This window comes from Ceratosolen solmsi, unplaced genomic scaffold, assembly GCF_000503995.2.
Source record: "Ceratosolen solmsi marchali unplaced genomic scaffold, CerSol_1.0 scaffold56, whole genome shotgun sequence".
NCBI classification, from domain to species: domain Eukaryota; kingdom Metazoa; phylum Arthropoda; class Insecta; order Hymenoptera; family Agaonidae; genus Ceratosolen; species Ceratosolen solmsi.
The window spans coordinates 6,422,071-6,439,293 of NW_011948425.1; the positions used below are offsets into that span (position 1 = coordinate 6,422,071).

Genomic DNA, 17,223 nt, shown 5'->3' on the forward strand with positions numbered 1-17,223 from the left:
TTTTCTCATACAAGGCAAATATTAGTTAGAAGCGGTATTACGATAGCAGTACGTACGATCGGTAAGTAGTCTTATCAATTACTTATTTATATAAAATAGCTATTTGCAAGTATTTTAATGTAAAAATTCCTAACAAATAAATTACAAAAAATATTATTCAATTTCGATATATAATGTAATCAATTATAATACATTCAAGGCAATTCAACGACTATATTTAATGACGTTCTAAAATTTTATATATCCTTACTCGATAAATAAATATTTGTCTTTTAAACAATCTTCAAGCTGATAGAACATTGATAAGATATATCTGTCTTTCAAATGCCCTCGTTTTGCATTTTGATATGATTTCTTTGTATTTAGAATATTGTTAATATTATTTTATTGATATTTCCAAACTAGAGTTTTGATATGTGCGAATGATATATTGAATTTAAAAATTCTTGCTTATGTTATTTTTTAATGCACTTAAATGTTATTACACGTAATAATATTTTACTTATATATTTTAATTTATAATATTAAATAAAATATTGCAAATTATCATATTAAATTGGAGTCGTTGTTTTATCAACATATTTTAATAAATTTCTTATTTATTAAAGAATGATAAAGAGTATTTATGAAATACATATTTATTAAGGGGGAAAAGTTAATAAGAAGCGAAAAGTATGTTTGAAAGTAAAAAATATAATTCACATTACTTTTTGTACTTTTTAATGTTAACGAGTAATATTATCCCAATTCACTGGATTTATAAAATTATATTATATATTAAAGATTGAAGATAATAATATATCATGCTAAAAATCATTTATTTTAAGCAATATGTAGCTGAAATATTTTGTAAAATTTACCAGAGCTCGGTGCGGAGATGAAGATAAAACGAAGTAAAATAGTAGAGTCGATACAAATTGCCTCATGATCAATAAAATTGCTCAGCATAAAAAATAAAAGAACACAAAATTTGGTAAAATCAACTACTGATTATTTAGAGCTGTGCGCACTCTTTTATATGCATCGTTGAATAGCACCAAAGCCATCAATGTGTCATGTTTCCGGAATTATCATTTCAGTAAAGAATCCTTTAGATCAGAAAACGAATTAAACTGACAACTCTGACAAAAGTCATTGTATTTTTCTTTGTCAAGCTCAATGCTATTCTCATCAGTGCATTTGAGAAAAGTGCTCATCCTGTTCATTTATTTATTAAAGTTGATTACTTCAATTCGATTCTTTCAAAATTTAAATTACTATTACTATTTGTTTGTAAAATATTAGGCGGTGATATTTACGAATAAGAGAAAGCGGTAAATATAAATGTCAAAGATTTCACTGATATTATTTCTTATCACAGTGGATATAATATTTATAGGTAATATCGTGTGCATTGGTTTACGTAAACTTTTGGATTTCTCTACCACATTGCTTATATATTTTGTATTTTGTATTTTGTATAAAGTGCCGGTGAAAATTTTTAAATTAAACGAACGAGCTTCAATACTTAAAATAAGAAGAAACAAAACAAAAAACTGACTCTTTACCTAGCTCAACTATTAAAGAAGAATTCTAATTATTTGATTGCGTCGCGACGTTTTTAATAAATTTTATTTATTTAATTTCAATGCTGCTATAAGAATATTCCGTAAGGAAATAAATTACCGATCCTTTATTTTAAAAATGTTAAGAAAAGATTTGTAGAGGGGAAGAAAGGACAGGTACGGAGTAACCGCTCAGTCGTGAATATCAAAGAACAGAGGCGGCCAGTTCAGTTTTAATCGAGCCATTCGACCGAAAAGACGATGCATTCAAGCTTAATTGTAAGTAAAATAGTTATATTATTTAAAAACAAAAACAGAAAGCTTCCCGAAATTCTTTGAATTGTTCCGTACGTTGCTCCATGTACGCTTGCACGTGAGAATTAAGCTCGTCAAAAGTCGTCACAACCGACGCACACTTACTAAGCTTACTAAGGCTCTAAGATTATGACAAATTTGACATTATTAAGAAAAATTAGAGGTACAGCAACGATTATAAATCTTCATTCGATTATTTAAAAATGTAAAAATCTTAAAATCTTAGCCCAAACGTTGCACACTTATTTAAATGCGAAGCTTTCACTTGGCATTACAAAAAACGTTAGAGTCCAACAGTTATGTAGGCTTTATTGGTCTCGCTTGATCGCCGTCAAATTTATCTTCTAGACTCTGTACGCTTAGATCAATGTAATCCGGATCGCGGGGGCAAAAGTTTTTATTCCCATTCTTACTTTTTTTACGAAAGTTGCAAAAAGTGTCGAGCACACCTTTGGCTCTCGCGGGCCTACGATTTTCCAGCCAATAATCTTTTATCGATGTGTGCCTCTTTCTTTTCGAGCTGCTGCTCGCGCAGTGTATACACGGAAACTTTTTGTTGGTGAAGTCGACCCAAGACCAACTGCTGTATACGCCCCAGGACTACCAGAACATAAACGAACTTTTGCCTCAACGCCAAAAAAATTCGTATGCCTCGTACTATTCGCCGGTGGCGAGTAAGAGGAATGACTTCATTGCCAATGCCGATGAGACAATTGACAAGTTGCCCATGGAAAGCAAAGTTTATCCAAAAAGAGCCTTACTTATACAACAAATTCCGAAGAAAAAAATAGGTGCCAGATACCTGTCAAGGTATTTGGAGCCTCCATCGTCCGAATCTGTCTCAAATTATGCGAAATATCATGGTTATTTAATGAATCTGGAAAACGAGGAGCGACTGAATTATTTCCCTCGAAACCATCGACCCGATATTGCCATCGAAGATGAACATAAAAAGATAATCCCGAAGCAAGGACCCTTTTATATAAGAGATCATGCCCCATTACAGCAGGCCGAATCAGAATCTGAGGTATACAATTGGTCGATTTACTTTCGTAAATTCGTAATTTTCTTTGACAACTAAGTTGATTCAAATAAATGAATCTTATAAATAAATAATATTTTTATTGCGGTATTATGATGCACTAAACAGTCATTTGAGTAACAAAAATAAATACACATGGATTCTATGAATAGAAAATCTATCAATTATATAATTGAATAAATTTATTTCTATTACGTGCTTAATGATAATTTATTATTAATAATATATATAATTATAGTGTAATTATTGCAAATATTAATTTGTACAGCTAGTGAATATGCATATTATTTTAAATGTTTATCTGCCAACTGCACTATGATATTTAAAATATTGTTTGCCCTATATAGAAAGCATAGACTTAATTAACATTAACGAATTAATTTAAACTATTTTTCAATCAATAAAGTTTCAATGACTAATTTTTAATCCTTGAAATTGACAACCTCATTTATAACTTGAAATTAAAATTAATTACGGATAAATTAATTAGCAATAGCTTTTAGCACTAGTTTATCTTTATTTTTTATTTTTTATTTTTATAGTAGTAATCGATATCAATATTATCATAAAAATATTACTTTTGCAATTAATTAATATAAAATAATAGATAAATATAGAAAAATCTATAATGCCTATATATATATATATATATATATATATATATATATCTTTTTAAAAATATCCGTCTTTCTATCACTTATCACTTGATATGCTCTAAATAATGTTCAACACTGATTGTAAATACTTCAAGAACTTCAAATAATCCATTAAAAATTAAATTGCTATTTGCTAATCTACATTATAAATAGAAGTATATTTTTTAGCAAATTTCTGAAAGTAAGCCTATAGCAAATAAATCGTTAAATAAAAAATCAGCTGGAACGTTGGAATTATCAGCCGATGGTGATAGAATAGAATTTCAAATTCAAGGACACGAGGGTCCAAAAACGTACATATTTGGCTTTGACACCGGCGATGGGTAAGCGAATTTTGTTTTAATTTGTATATCTAAATATGTTAAATATTTTTAACTACGATGTAATACACTTGCAGAAAAAATCGTCAATTTAGATTAGAAGAACGATTAAAAGATGGAACGGTTAAAGGACATTATGGATATTATGATGCTAGAGGGAAATTAAGAGCAATAAAATATTTAGCCCGTCCTTTCGAAGGATATGAAGAGAAACATCATGAACTAAGCGACATTACATATAAAGACTTAAACAATTTGTAATACATAAAAATTAAAACAATTGAATTGAATTTAAACGGTTATTTACTGTAACAATAACAATTTTTATGTCAGATAAAGTAAAAATTCATCGCAAAAAATACAGTAAATCTTATATTCGCAAAAATTATACATACAGAATCTTTCTTAAAAAAAAATACGTAAAAAAAATATTCACATTTTCTTTTAGTTGTAATAATATAAATGAATGCAATAACAAATGTTTGTTACATAATTATTGTATAAAGTCTCACTAGCACTTGAAGTAATAAAAAAAAATCACTTTCGCATGTAATTTATTTTGCACAATTCTAAGAAACGAGTGGATTTTTCTTATTTTACTTTTTTTATATCTGCAGCTCCGTATGAAGAACTCTTACTTATTTCAGACATTCCAATAGTTTTATACATTAATAAGAAAACTGCAAAACAAAAATTTCATTACAATAATGTCGTCTTAAAAGAAATTGTGATAAAATATTATACTTGCATAAAACTATAATTCCAACTCCTATAGAAAAGTACATTGTCGAACCTGACAAAAATAATTTAATAAGATAATACAGCATTGGTACAAGAACAACAATCGCCCAAAACGTAGTATTAATAAGAGACCAAACTCGTCGTTTTAATGTAAATGAATCTGTTCTAGGCACACCACTTGTTTCGAAAAAGTCTCCAGTTTGAATGAAACTCTCTGCCATTTGATCCTTTGAAATATATTCTTATTATTATTAGGATCGATTGGAGGTTTGAAAAGTTTTGAAAATTTTGGAAAAAAAAAGACGAAAAGTACCTTAACTTGATAAAGTTCATGTAACCATTGTGCTGCAGCTTCGTCGCCTTCCGGTACTGTATCAAGAGGTATTCTATTTATGTACATGTGTGCTACAACCTTCTTTCCAAGCAAAAGATTTGTCATGGTAGGTTTAATAGGATCGGATGGCTTAAAAGCTAATTGAATATTATATATTGCTCCAACTTTGCCTCTTAAATTTGGAATACTGGCTGTAAATCCTCTTGTTCGAGGTGTCAAATGATGTTTTAATATTGGTAAGCCCCTTTCTTTAGCAAACTGTTGACTAGCTTCAGCTTTTTCGGGTGTGAAACGTGTGCCTTCTGCATAAAGTAAGAGCTAAAAAAATTTATTCATGATCTTCATATCGAGTTCTCAATAGAAAATGCTTTCAAGGCAATTTACTTACCCACATAGTGTCCGGATAATCGGTTAATTCTCTAATTTGCAGACTAATAATTTCTTTATCTTTGTCCCAACTCCGTTCTAAGAAAATGCTTTCAGCAAATCGCCATGCCCAGCCAAGAGTGGGAATGTACTTAATAGATTTTTTGGCATAAGCTTTACAATTCTAAAATAATAATTACGATTACATAAGTGCGTGGACTATTTTCTTACACTATTTGAATTTCAGCACTTACTCCAAGCATACAAATTCGCTCGCAAAATATCCAACCGATCAACCAATCAATTTCATAACTGTGATTCATTATAAGGTAACCATGTTCGTTTCCATAATACTTATCAAAATCTTTTTTATCAATATACATTATAATATCTGTTCCTGACCACCATTCTGCCATAAATACCAATTCTAATAAAATTAAATATTACAATTGGAAACATAAACCATACAATGTTAAAGAGATATATTTAACTTTAATATTTAATTTACTTACGACTGTAGAACGAATAGCAAAGATAATAATTTAGTTTTCGGTATAAATATTTTGAAAAAGGTTTCAATCCAAAATATAATATACATTGGAAGAAATTTATTATTAAGCCAGACGTAAAGAAGGTAATGGCAAACATAAGATGGGCTATACGAGAACATTTTAAGGATGCTAAAAATTCCATTGTTGTATTTTGAACTTATACCTGTGCGTAATAGCAAAAAAGTTGATGCGCCTGTTTAATCTGAAATAGTTGATAATTATTTCACAATATATAGATTAAGAAACATAAATATTTTAGTTATATAACTTAAAGAATAGGCCGAATAATCTGTTTAATAATTAAGAAGAAAAAAATAAAGTAACGATAAGGACATGTTATATGTGAATTAAATGATAAGAATAGAATTTACGAAATGTATGGTAAAAATTTCTAATATTTCGAGTCGATTAAATAAATATGAAGAAAAATTGCATGATAATTAATATATTAAGGTTATGAATAAAATAATTATTTTACATATGCACACACACACACACACACGCATATGTGTGTGTGTGTGTGTGTGTGTGTGTATATATAATTTCATACATGTACATGCAATTACATTAATATTATTGATATATACTTGCAGCTTTATGTAGTTATTCTGAACTCTATTACTTTAAACGAGCAGTTAATTATAATGTTCAAAGGTCATACATAAAGGCAATTAAACAAACAGTAGAGTAATATCATTGTTGGTAAGATATTTATTTTTATACAAGTATTGTATGTACGTTCCTTGATAAAATTATACGGATTGAAAAATTCATAACAAAGTTGATATCTTTTTATGCAGTTATATAAATCTTTTTAAAAACGAAATATTTAATTTCCTTAACAGTATATTGTCACATTATTAAATAAAAGTTATTGTAATGAAAAGATAAAATTCTTTTCATAGGCAATATTCAATTATTTATTTAAAACGTTAATAATAAATTAAGTATCATGCTTACCATCAATGCAGGCACCAATTAAAATTAATAAAATTCCACTGCGATATAATTTTTAATTACTTTTCAACAATAAAATGTATAAAAAAAATATTTCTAAACAAATAAATAAATGAAGGATAACTAAAATAAATGATGTATGAATGTATGAATAATTTTTCCCTTCGTCATTTACTCGTATTATGTATTAATTTCATTGCGATAAAAGTAAAGAAAAATAAAATAAATCGTAATATCAATACCTGTTAAAGCATTTTGATCGAAAATGTGTACCTAACCGTTGTATTGCTTTCTTTTTATATCAATGCATTATAGGCGCAAAGTATGTGTCAGGAAGCTGATGTGCGACTTAACATGAAAAAAAGGACATAACGTGACTACTATAATCGACAAAGTGGATTTCACCATTCGCTCGCTGCTCTCGAACAACTAAATTACCAAATTACAAGAAATTCATGAATGCAAATGCACAACTTTCGGAATGGATATTTGATTTTTGTCACATTACAAAATATACACAAAGTCTTGCTTATATATATATATATATATATTTTTTTTTTTTTTACAATTGCGTGCTACTTAGCACATGCGCAGTTACATTATCGTAGATTGTATTTTTTTTTGAATATTGGCCGCAAGCGAGTGACACCACGCTGACGTAATTTAATGCTTATTTATAATCTTCGTAACTATGCAGTATTGTTGTTTTATTTACGTCATTTACGTCATTTACGTCAACGGTTGTCCTTAAAAAAGAATAAAGTAAGATGCGTTAGATGACAATCGTATAAATTTCACGAATGCAATTGCAAGCTCAATCGAAAGAACTCTTATTTTCATGCAACAGAATACAAGGATTAGAAGTACGTAAGTGCGCTGGAAAGTGAGCGCGCACGTGCCCTTAACACAACAGACGCGAGCTCTGTATTTCCCTTCCGATGATGACAAATACTTACGACCACTGCTTATGTGGGCGAGCACGACCAATACACGCGAGTCCGATCGCACACCGATATGACACCGAATGCGTGGTAATGTGGCATTGGGGCGAAAAGGAGGGGACAGAGAGAGAACCGTCTGAGCAAAGAAGGAACGTATCTACGGAGTACTGCTGGGTTTCAGCTTTCAGTATCCAATGTGTCTATGTCAGCCGCTTTGCCTCAACTTGCTTATAATAATAGCCAATCGCCATTTACTCCGACACACCCTTTAAATGTACATTTTTCTGTCGAATCACGAATGGACCAAGTACATAAGCTTAACGAGCCTAATATAAAGTGATCGTGGCATTATTGTTGGATCGATCGGTATAGCTTCCATTTGATTTTCATACTCCTGGTTGCGTGGAAATCGTCGCTTGACGACGACGGTGAACGGTGTCATGGTAAGCCACTTATGCTTTTTACATATTAACTTCGTTAGCCCCGATTGCCCGAAGAAGGAAGTTTTTCGGAATTTTCAGAACTGCTGTATAGTACCGCTGTGCTTCGAAGCCCACTCGATGCATCTATTTTTAAACACTCATCGCTTCTATTATTCGATGAATAACAAAAATGCACTTAACCTATTTGCTTCGATCTGTCAAAATGGCGCTTATACAAGATCTAACTCTTGCTTTGTTATGATACTGCTTTGAAGAAATTGAGCGTGCGATATCTCACTTAATATTACTCGTTTTTAGACGGAACAACAAATGGACTGCGCTTTAGACTTAATGCGCAGATTACCACCTCAGCAGATCGAGAAGAACCTCAGTGATCTTATCGACTTGGTCCCATTACTGTGCGAAGACCTACTTTCATCGGTTGATCAACCTTTAAAAATAGCAAAAGATAAGGAATCGGGACAAGATTATCTTCTCTGCGATTATAATCGAGATGGCGACTCTTACAGGTAATATCTTTGGCATTTTTATCGTCTCGTTTGCTTTGCAATCTCATTGAAAAGATTGAAAATACTCGTTTTTGTCACTTGTCTCTTACTGTTTATTAAGGTCACCGTGGAGCAATACTTACGACCCTCCTCTGGAGGATGGTTCGATGCCTTCGGAAAGGTTAAGAAAATTGGAAATCGATGCCAATCAAGCGTTCGATCAATATCGAGAATTATATTTTGAAGGTGGCGTGTCGTCCGTTTACTTGTGGGACTTGGATCAAGGATTCGCTGGTGTTATATTAATTAAAAAGGCCGGAGATGGATCGAAAAAAATTAAAGGATGCTGGGACTCTATACACGTTGTTGAAGTACAATATAAATCGCATAGCAGATTTGCCCATTATAAACTTACTTCCACCGCAATGCTTTGGTTACAAACTAATAAGTCCGGTTCGGGCACAATGAATCTTGGTGGGAGTCTTACAAGACAGGTTTGTACTTACCAGTGGCTTGTACCCCAATGGCTATTATTGATTTATGTAGGATACTGATTAATATTACATGCTTAGGTCGAAACGGATGCTCTTGTAAGCGAAACATCTCCTCATATTGCAAATATTGGCCGTATGGTGGAGGATATGGAGAACAAAATTCGTAATACATTAAATGAAATTTACTTTGGTAAAACTAAGGACATTGTCAATGGTTTGAGATCCGTTCAACCATTAGCCGATCAAAGGCAACAAGCAGCCTTACGACAAGACTTAGCGGCGGCATTACAAAGGCGAAATGCAAACAATTGATCTCAAGAAGAGCAAGAGAATTTTGATTACGATTGTGATTAGAAAAACAGAAAGAAAAGATACAAATTAAGTACGACCTGCATCTTACACATTAAACTGCTGACATTGTTATTACGTCTAGAGATAAAGAAAACAAGGTGTCTATTATTGAGCTACTGAAGGTACTCGAAACATCGGTCATTTCTTGAAAAACAGAAGTTCAAGTACTGGCCCCGACATCACGGTCGAAAAGTAGTTAGCCGATGTATGTCTATTAATAAAACGCATTTTGTTACAAAATTCTATAGAGGAGGTTTGGTCTGTTTTTGTAAATGATTAACATGCTGAATCATATTTTTTAATCAAGTTAACAAATAACGCTTTTTCCATAAAATCCCTTACTTTATTATTTAATTTTTTTTTTTTTTTTTTTTTTTTTATTCTTTTTTTAATTATTAATATTAAATTACAAAAAATTTCAAAGTATGATCTTTTTGTTTAAGACCAAATAGGAATACTTTGAAAGTTTTATACATTTACAAACTTAAAGGTATGTTTTTATTTTGATTTACGAAAAAACTAAGAATTACATGTGTAAAAAGAAAGCTTCGAGATATATTTATGCGAAAATAATATTTGTTGATTTTTTAAACTGCATTGTTTTAAACAGTATTTGATAAATATCTAAAGTAAATTTTTTAGCAATCGACTTGGGAAGAAACGACGTCGTATAATTACGTTTATTATGTATCATTATTTTTCTTAGGGTGTAAATTAATAATAATGTTTATTGAATTCAAATTAAACTATAAATTCACTTAAAATTTTATTTTAAACTTTTAAGATGAATTTCCATTTTTAATTGAAAGAAGCAAATATAAAACTTTGTAATTCAGTATGATAAAAAGCTAACTTTTTTTCTTTTTTTTTTAATTTGAATGGTTCTCTCACTTTTTTCATCATTGATTTTTGTGTCTTTAAAGAGAATCTATCCTGTTCTAACAAAAATGTTATTTGTTGTAATATCCATTGTAATGGAATGACACTGTATTTGAATTATAGCTTATATATATATATATATATATATATATATATAATTTGCTTAAAATTGTAAAATATTATATTGGTTTTCTGGTACATGGCATTTGTTAATTCAATTATGTTATATTAAAAATATTTATCTAAAACTGAATGAATTCAATTTTAATTTGCTCATAATGGGTTTTTTTTCCATCGACATCTCAATTAAAAATTACATGCGCGTCGTTGTAATTCAATTTCAATTGTCATTTATTAAATATTATTTGAACATTCAAATGTATCCTACGTTATACTTTATGTAGGTATGATCGCTGGTGCCACCTATTTCTTAATGAAGAATTTAATCGTTGTCATTTTTATTAACAAAATTTTTAATTGCCAAGAGCAAAGAATCGGCCTCATTGACAGACTAAATCGATCGTCCGAGCTTTGGCCGGCCAACTCACGATTTTGACATTGATTCAAATTCTTCTGCCCGACAATTGTTTTATTCCGTTAATATTCTTAAATCCATCGTTACTTCTAATAATAAATTATAACAATTCCTTACCGAAGCATGCACAATTATTCATATTCAGTTAATACTGATAAAATAAAATCTATTGCTGAAAAACGATACTTTCTTATCTTATCTTTTTTTTCTTTTTGACACAAAAGAAAGTATCATTATTGATAACTCAAATTGTTTATATTGTCATAATAATAAATGATTTTAATTATTACACTTTGTTTTTTATAATTTGATCATTTACGATATGCTATCCCCATATCTTTCTTATCTAAATCGTACAAGGCCTTTTCGTTACTTCGTATCTGATAACAAAAAGGTAATACAACTATATATACTCGACAAGCGAGGTAGCACCACAATCTCATTTTTCGTAAAATGTCTCATATTTTTTAGCCATTACAGAAAAGGAAAAAACAGTAAGGGTTGCTATATATTTTAGTAACATGACTTAAAAGTTTGAGCATTGCGATTCTCATGTTCTCTCGACTTTTGAGGAAATATGCTCCCGCAACAAAGCGTTCACACGGCAATTTCTGTGCCACACCATATTGGTATCGCACAATTTAACTTTTCTATAATATAGTCGCAAACCAAGTAAGACTTATACGATTTTGGTTCGATATAGCACACGCGTAGTACAAACACCATTATTTTCATTTTCATATTCATATTCATATTCATATTCATATTTGGTACTTCTTTTTTTAACGTTACATACTTAGTTGATGTTTCAGACACTAGCAATAAATATCCTTTTATAGGAATATAAATTTCAAACGAAATTTTGAATGAATTTTTTTTTTCTTTTTCTTGTCTGTTTTTCTTCTATTTTTTTTTTCGTTTCTTTTTTTGTTCTTTTTTTTTTTTTTTTGTTTGTTTAATTTTTTTGAACAGTAACCAAAATTGAAAATTTAACTAAAAAACGAATAATCTATATACATTCTTGTCTATTTAATGGAAAATAAAAAGCCGTTTTATACAGTCATATATAGCACTTATGTAGCTTGAATTTACGCATACTATTGTAAAAATAAGGTTGCTTCTTCCCGTCATTCGTGAGCTTTGTTTTTGTATTTTGTCATGAAAATTCATATTTTATGTTAGACCATACCTTACGGAACAATTTTTTTGTTTCTTATAGTATTTAACGAAAAGACAAAATTATAAACAGAATATTCATGTGGAGGTTTTAAAATGCACATCTGTCGTTAAAGCGTAATTTTTTTTTATTTTTATCTCTACTTTAATGTATAGTGGAGGCACCTTAATATTCTTAAGTAGTTCTTTAAAAAATAAATTATATACATTATTAAAAATGTATTATTATGCTTAGTAAATTACAAGTATTTAAACAAATTTTAATGCTCCTTCATTTTATTATGCAGAAACACTAGACAATTGAAAATATTAGTTATAACATACTTTTTTTATCAAGCACTTAAAGTAATCGTTTAGAAAATGTAAAATACTAAATAATGTATCGAGCCTTATTCCTGCATTATGAAATGTTAAATGCTATTAAAAGTAAACAATAAAAAAATGCTATCTAGAGAAATCGAAGAATGAAAACAGACAAATAACGTTTGTCGTAAGGAAGCATTTACTACAATGTCTTTTCATTGCCTTTATTTTATTGTTTTTTTCCCACTTTTTTTTTTTTATTTTTTTTTTTATTATTTTTTGTTTACAAATGTACGGCATGTATACATTTTTAATACATCTGCAACTATGAAAACTTTCATTTAACTTTATAATTATTTATTAGATTTCTTATTGAGCATAGGCCAAAGGATCAGATTTGAAGGACATATTCAGACAATTAGTTTTTATTACAAAAACTTAGAATCACTTTTTTTTCTGTTTGTTTGGTTTTTTTTTTTTTTTTTTTTTTTTTTTTTTTTACAATCATGCTATAATTAAGTCCTCTGGCATTTTTGTCTTATAATTTACAACACTGATGTACAATGAATCACTTTCAGTGTTGATTGATAATTTTAGTGCATAATATTGTTCATTGTCTGAAAGTGAAAATACCAAGACAATTTTCTTCAATATTAATAGCATTGAGTCACTTTATTAGAAAGATCATTAAAAAAAAAAACTCTTGTTACTTATTACAGGTGCTAATGATTCAAGGTTATGGACTTTATCTATGAATGCAAATTTACTTTAATCATAGCAAAGGTAATTTACGGAACAAAATAATTCATCTTCGTTCGATGAAAAACGTGTCGATTTTCAAATATATAAAAAAAAAAAAAAATTGTTCCGTTTGGTAGTCGACACAATTATTTTTGGTCTTAATTAGTCATAAGCATCTGTCTTAATGTGTAATAATAAATTATAAATTTATCACTGTAAAGCCAAAAATATTTTGTTTTAAATTTATTAACAGTATGAAATTAACAAAAAGAAAAAAAGATGAATGTGTAAAGGCTTTCTCCAATTTTATTTTCATTCAACTCTTCAATGAAAAGTTGTCGCCATATCTTTTGTATAACAAACAACGTGTTTTTTTGTGTGTAGTTTCTAAAACTGGGATGCACACTTGATTTTTTATTCTCGTAAACCCAGCCCCCACTTACAATGCTTAGAAACTTTAACGTTATGAGTTTTTGTTTTTTCTTTCAGATAATAGTAAGAAAGTAAGTAGGTATTACTTTGATAAAAAGATGCTTTTACTCCACTGTCGAGTTACCGCTGGTTGAAATTGTTGACTCTTTTTTCCTTTTTTTACCAATGATAAGGTGTCGATTGGTTAAATAGGTATCGAGATTGGTGTACTGTTCAAATTGAACACAATTATTTGTCGAGGGCAGTGTTGGTTTTGATAGCAATTACTACTTCCTCGTTACAGGCTTTTAGCACTGTGCACTGTAATGAAATAAGTAAATGAAAAACCTTAGGTCTTTATAAAGTGTTTTAAAGAAAGGTGGAGCGTAGAATCTCCTTTAATTCACTTACGAGCAATTCTTTTCCAGCATCGTAATCGGCACGAAGTTGAGTGCCTAATTCACCATCGGGTATTTTGAGATCTTCACGTAAATCCCCGTTATCAGCCATCAAACACAGATATCCGTCGTCAGATATATCCGTTAACTATTTCAAGATTAAATCACCTATTACATTAGCCGCTTGGCAACGCTCGTTAGTACAACAGAGCCAAACTCATCCACGTACCTGATAATCCTCTCGCTTAACAAACGGTACATCCATATTATGCGTGGAAGGGCAAATATCTTCGTACTTCTTGGAGGAAAATATGTCGATGCCAACGAGGTGAACCTTGGCATGACCGTGTTTTCCAGTTTTAGAAGTGGACATTTCCACGATCTTGCAAGGTCTAGACTTTAGCATGACAAAACCATTCTTACGCAGTGCTGAGCATTGCATCGGGTATGTAACAGAAGCACCAGAGTCTCCGGTCTCAAAATGAGTATCTTCGATATCTGCCATGTTTGATTTCGGTAACTCTGTCAGAAAAAAGAAGAAAAAAAAAGAGGATAGATTACGAGTGGAACAATAAGCACAACACCGGCTTCGAGGGGCCGAACGTAGCGAGCGAGCCACAACTGTCTGTCTTTAACTGCTTCGCACCGATGACAAGGACGTGCAGCGCGAGACGATAATCAAATAAAGGAAAAACAAAAACGGATATAGCACGGTAGGCCTCACGTTTCACAATGTAGGCTCATTATCTCACATAATGAATAGTTCAGAATAGGGACAAGGAGGCGACGAGTCCCGAGTCGCGGTACAATTGACCATGTGGCACAGAGGCGAGAAACACGCCAATGCCGTAGGGGTGGGGTGGGAGGAGGAGAGACGTCGGACAGCTTTCTATCATCTATCGCAAATTAATGGGGCAGCAGGTGAGAGGAATCGGCCGTGTGCGGCCTGGTCTTCCTTATGGCCGCGAGCACGTTGGAAACACGGCCGGGCCTCGTGGGATATCGGCTCGAGGGTGCGGCTGCGAGGGCAGCGACGAACTAACCAAAGAATCTTACGCGCGGCGTGTTCCCTCTCACCTCTGACTTGGGGGAGCGGCGCGACGCGGCGGCCAACGACCCTGAGGCTAGACGGACCACGTCGCAGACGGTGAAACGAACGTGGCCGCGGTCCAAGCGGCTGCGACTTACGGCCGGCCTTCTTCCGGGACCCGGGTCCACCCGCCTACCCGCTGTACCCGTATGCCTGCGTGCGTGCGTGGGCGCGCGCGGCCGGGGGGACGATTGCAGGCCGACGGTGACGGGGGCGGCGGCGATGGACGACGACAACGACGACGAGGACGACGGCAAAGACGACAAAGACAAGGACGTGAACCACACAGGAACGCGCAGGAATGGGTGGCCGCGAGTCCGAGGACGACGACCTTACGCGACGGGGGCCCCGTTATTGTCGGATCGGCGCGCGCGACGATGCGGCCCTCGCCTTTGCGCCGAAGCACTCGTCGGGGCTCCCGGCGCGCCGACCCCCGACTCCCGGCCCTCGCCCCGACGATACAAACCAGGGCCCGTAATCCGCTATCCTCTCCTCGGCTCCCGGGCGCACTCGGGTCACGAGCGGCGTCGCTTAACGTCGAAATCGGAGAACAGCTCGGGATACTCACATGTGATCAAAATGGATACTCTAACCAGAAGAGCTCGGGAGTCGCGCGCGCATGCGCCCCGCCGTCCCGACGTTATAAGGAGAGACGAGAGAATGCAAGAGAGACGGGCGCACGAGCCGCCGGGACCGGAGGATAGGCAGCGCGCGAACGAGCGACGGGTTCGCCAGCACTCGAAACACGGAATTTACGAATTACGAATGCCAAAGAAGAGGACGCTCCTATCTCGCGACGGCGGCGACGGCGGCGACGGCGGCGGCGGTGGCGGTGGTTTTCCTCGCGGCGGATCTCCAAGGGGCCCGGGGCTCCGCGGGCAACGCGATTCTCTCGGGTTTACGAGCTTCGAGCGTAATCGTCGCCGTCGACTCGATCAAGAGTAGCACGCCGATGTCATTATCCGAACACCAAGGCCACGCGCCTGCCGCCCGATTAACGATAATTCGTCATCTCCGGAGGCTACGCATACCCGTGCCTTTTAGGTCGTGCGAACGATGTAACAATCGAGAGTCCTTGGGCCGATTCTTCAGTCGGCTTACCTTAAAAGACAAAATAACAACGACAACAACAACAACAGAGCTTAACTTTAGCTGCGATACATCCATCTCAAATTCTAATTTGTCAGCAAATTATTAATAAACTCGGCGAAAATCAAATCAAATTGCCCTTATCCTTGCGTCTCATGCGCATTGAGCAAATTTAATTTTATGATTTTTCCGAGGCATCGCAAATACAATAATGTTATTTTCGTATTTACTTGTAATAGTGGGCCGAGTGGCCGGCCACGTCATACGAGCGAAACAAGCGGAATGCGAATCATATTCATTGCCTACATATATAGCCATTGAATATTGTATTTCATATTCGCGGTTACTCGTTCGGTAAGGCAGTGCACTGCGCGTCTTTATGATTCATCTTATCAGCGAGTGAGTATAAATTTTCGCGCCGTCAGCTTTAAAAGCTCGAGTCTTTATTTAATGCTGTTAATGTTTGATTTATTTAAGGTCTGCTCGAGTACTTTTTGATTATAATTAATGGGAGCCAACGAGGATATTGAGCTGCTGCCGTGCAGTTTTCAATTTCATAATTTTTATCACGAAGTTAACGAGGTTAGAATTCAGTGTCAAATTATGAAAATGGAAAAGAGCCTGTATCTGTGGCTTGGAGATTATACTGAAAGAACGATGAATGATTTAGCGCTCGCATTTGCAACTGATAGCGAAAATAAGAAAACCGTTTTATCAACGAAAATAATGGGACACGTAGCGGACGAGACGTCGCTCAATATTGCAAACAGATTGTCTAAGAAGGCAGGCCAGCCCGTTTATGTCAGTTATAATTTAAATTTGCCACCTCCTACCTTACTCAGCCTCGAGAGAAGAATTCACGAGGAATTTAAAAGCAAACCTGAACTTCTAGATTCGTAATTAATGCCAATAACGATATTGTTTAATTGATTTCAAGCTTAATTCTTATATTACATAAGGTAATAATCATTATTCTCGATTGAATAAATTCTTATATTTTCTTTCTTTTTACACAATTTATAAATTATGGTATAAAAATTTTTAAAATTGCATCATTA

The 17,223-nt window shown here is 33.3% G+C and overlaps 5 protein-coding genes across 7 annotated transcripts; 3 read left to right on the forward strand and 2 right to left on the reverse strand.

The window, feature by feature from the left end:
- Window positions 1-1,684: 1,684 nt before the first annotated feature.
- LOC105362959 (uncharacterized) lies at window positions 1,685-4,165 on the forward strand. The gene is made up of 4 exons (XM_011500516.1): window positions 1,685-1,823; window positions 2,380-2,886; window positions 3,726-3,880; window positions 3,955-4,165. The coding sequence occupies exons 1-4, from the start codon at window positions 1,806-1,808 to the stop codon at window positions 4,136-4,138; spliced, it is 864 nt and encodes a 287-aa protein (XP_011498818.1). The 5' UTR covers window positions 1,685-1,805; the 3' UTR covers window positions 4,139-4,165.
- Window positions 4,166-4,385: 220 nt separating this feature from the next.
- Window positions 4,386-7,801, reverse strand: LOC105362960 (1-acyl-sn-glycerol-3-phosphate acyltransferase gamma). Of its 2 annotated transcripts, none has more exons than XM_011500518.1 (7): window positions 7,783-7,801; window positions 5,831-6,071; window positions 5,573-5,745; window positions 5,341-5,502; window positions 4,932-5,270; window positions 4,626-4,845; window positions 4,386-4,557 (listed from the first exon to the last, which is right to left on the reverse strand). In XM_011500518.1, exons 2-7 carry the CDS (start codon window positions 6,009-6,011, stop codon window positions 4,469-4,471), a joined length of 1,164 nt encoding a protein of 387 aa, XP_011498820.1. In that variant the 5' UTR covers window positions 6,012-6,071; window positions 7,783-7,801; the 3' UTR covers window positions 4,386-4,468. The 2 variants fall into 2 exon arrangements, with proteins under 2 accessions (XP_011498820.1, XP_011498819.1); XM_011500517.1 differs by lacking the exon at window positions 7,783-7,801 and adding an exon at window positions 7,069-7,359.
- Window positions 7,802-7,836: 35 nt separating this feature from the next.
- Window positions 7,837-9,788, forward strand: cpb (F-actin-capping protein subunit beta). Its single transcript, XM_011500519.1, has 4 exons — window positions 7,837-8,210; window positions 8,508-8,719; window positions 8,820-9,192; window positions 9,271-9,788. Exons 1-4 carry the CDS (start codon window positions 8,208-8,210, stop codon window positions 9,502-9,504), a joined length of 822 nt encoding a protein of 273 aa, XP_011498821.1. The 5' UTR covers window positions 7,837-8,207; the 3' UTR covers window positions 9,505-9,788.
- A 3,673-nt stretch (window positions 9,789-13,461) lies between these two features.
- eEF5 (eukaryotic translation elongation factor 5) lies at window positions 13,462-15,790 on the reverse strand. Of its 2 annotated transcripts, none has more exons than XM_011500520.1 (4): window positions 15,645-15,790; window positions 14,216-14,508; window positions 14,000-14,134; window positions 13,462-13,909 (listed from the first exon to the last, which is right to left on the reverse strand). In XM_011500520.1, exons 2-4 carry the CDS (start codon window positions 14,489-14,491, stop codon window positions 13,838-13,840), a joined length of 483 nt encoding a protein of 160 aa, XP_011498822.1. In that variant the 5' UTR covers window positions 14,492-14,508; window positions 15,645-15,790; the 3' UTR covers window positions 13,462-13,837. The 2 variants fall into 2 exon arrangements, with proteins under 2 accessions (XP_011498822.1, XP_011498823.1); XM_011500521.1 differs by lacking the exon at window positions 15,645-15,790 and adding an exon at window positions 15,543-15,638.
- A 105-nt stretch (window positions 15,791-15,895) lies between these two features.
- On the forward strand, window positions 15,896-17,119 carry LOC105362964 (uncharacterized). The gene is made up of 2 exons (XM_011500522.1): window positions 15,896-16,564; window positions 16,643-17,119. Exon 2 carries the CDS (start codon window positions 16,673-16,675, stop codon window positions 17,063-17,065), a length of 393 nt encoding a protein of 130 aa, XP_011498824.1. The 5' UTR covers window positions 15,896-16,564; window positions 16,643-16,672; the 3' UTR covers window positions 17,066-17,119.
- Window positions 17,120-17,223: the final 104 nt, after the last annotated feature.